The sequence below is a fragment of the Pterocles gutturalis genome, unplaced genomic scaffold (assembly GCF_000699245.1).
Source record: "Pterocles gutturalis isolate BGI_N339 unplaced genomic scaffold, ASM69924v1 scaffold35046, whole genome shotgun sequence".
Lineage (NCBI taxonomy): Eukaryota > Metazoa > Chordata > Aves > Pterocliformes > Pteroclidae > Pterocles > Pterocles gutturalis.
In genome coordinates, this window is record NW_010104171.1 from 4,335 (window position 1) to 5,720 (window position 1,386).

At 53.5% G+C, this 1,386-nt stretch overlaps 1 protein-coding gene across 1 annotated transcript in view; it reads right to left on the reverse strand.

The window, feature by feature from the left end:
• Nucleotides 1-1,006, reverse strand: part of SLC16A4 (solute carrier family 16, member 4) — a gene marked incomplete at its 3' end in the record, with an annotated part of 4,612 nt that extends 3,606 nt beyond the window's left edge. Inside the window, 1 exon segment of the mRNA XM_010086978.1 lies at nucleotides 920-1,006. Within this exon segment, the coding sequence (XP_010085280.1) occupies nucleotides 920-1,006 (87 nt within the window).
• Between the last annotated feature and the right edge of the window lie 380 nt (nucleotides 1,007-1,386).

The following is a 1,386-nucleotide window of genomic DNA, read 5'->3' on the forward strand; positions in this document are numbered from 1 at the left end:
TTGCTCAGATAATTTGTTGTGTTGGGGGAGAAACAAACTGGGACCCGCGAAGTGGTGAGGTGTTGGGGGAGAGTGGGTTTGTGGTGGCCACGCTGCGGTTTCATCTTAACAGACCCTCAAAAAAAAAAAAAAAATTCTGTGCAAAGTGGCTTTTCCAAAGAAAAAGGACCAAAATTACACTAGATCCAGGTTCTCATTGGGGTTTTTTGGAAAAAGGACCAAAATAACACTACAGCCTGACTCTGATAGGTTTTTTTTTTTTTTGCTCTATAAGTTATTTTTTAATACTAACGACTGGGTCGGAGCACTCTGAGCCACCCCTGGCAGTTGATGGGGTGCTGAGCAGAGGTGGCTGGACATTGCCCGGAGCGGGTTCCCAGGCTTGTCCCGCCGCGGGGGCAAAGGACGGGTTGTGTCCTTAATTTTAGCCCCCTCCCTGCGCCCCGGGTGGTTAATGATTGGCAGCGAATTCCTTTGGATGGAGGGGGAGAGGGGAAAACTTTCCTGCGTTTCCATCTTTCCTATCTGGGGGATGGCGTCCTCGTCACTGGTGGGAAGCTGGTGTGTGGGATGAAAGCCTGGACGTGGAGAATGAGTGTCTGTAAGGGGTGTCGGGGTGCCCAGGCCCCCCGGGAGAGTGTAACCTGTGGGTGCTGCCTTTTGGCCCTGGGCTGCAGGTTGGGCACCAGCTGAGATGTTTTCAGGGGACATTTCCTAAAATCCCAGAATGGTTTGTGTTGGAAGGGACCTTGAAGCCCACCCAGTGCCACCCCCTGCCATGGGCAGGGACACCTCCCACTAGCCCGGGTTGCCCAAAGCCTCATCCAGCCTGGCCTTGAACCCCTCCAGGGACGGGGACTCCAGACTCTCCATCAGCCCCAGCTCCGGGAGGGTTTTGGGGAATTTGTTCTCCGCTTACCAGGAAGAAGTGGAACACCACTCCCCACGCCCACCCTCCGTCGCCTGGCTTCTTCCCGGCCGCTGGAGCCTCCGGCTCTTCCTCCATCCTTTCCCCTGGTGATGAGAATTTTAAGCCACATTAACCCTTTGCTCCCAGGAAAGCAGCAGCTGCCTCTGAACCCTTTTGCTGGGCACGAGGTGGGCACCAGCATTTCCAGTCCAGCTCGCAAATGCTTTTGAGGGCGGGCGAAGCTTTTAACGACCTTTTTCTTTTTTTCAGCAGATGTTAAGTTTCCCATTATCACTGCCTGCAAACGGTTCCATTTCCTTCCTCTTTCCCACCCAATGACTGTAACCACTTCAGCTTGAAGGGATTTTAAGCTGCAATCACCTTACTGCTACTTTAGAGCGGGTAGTTTGGCTGGTTTGTGCCAGAAGCCGTGTATCCATCTGTGAGCTCTCCCTTCCCCGTCCTCTGCTCCTCTC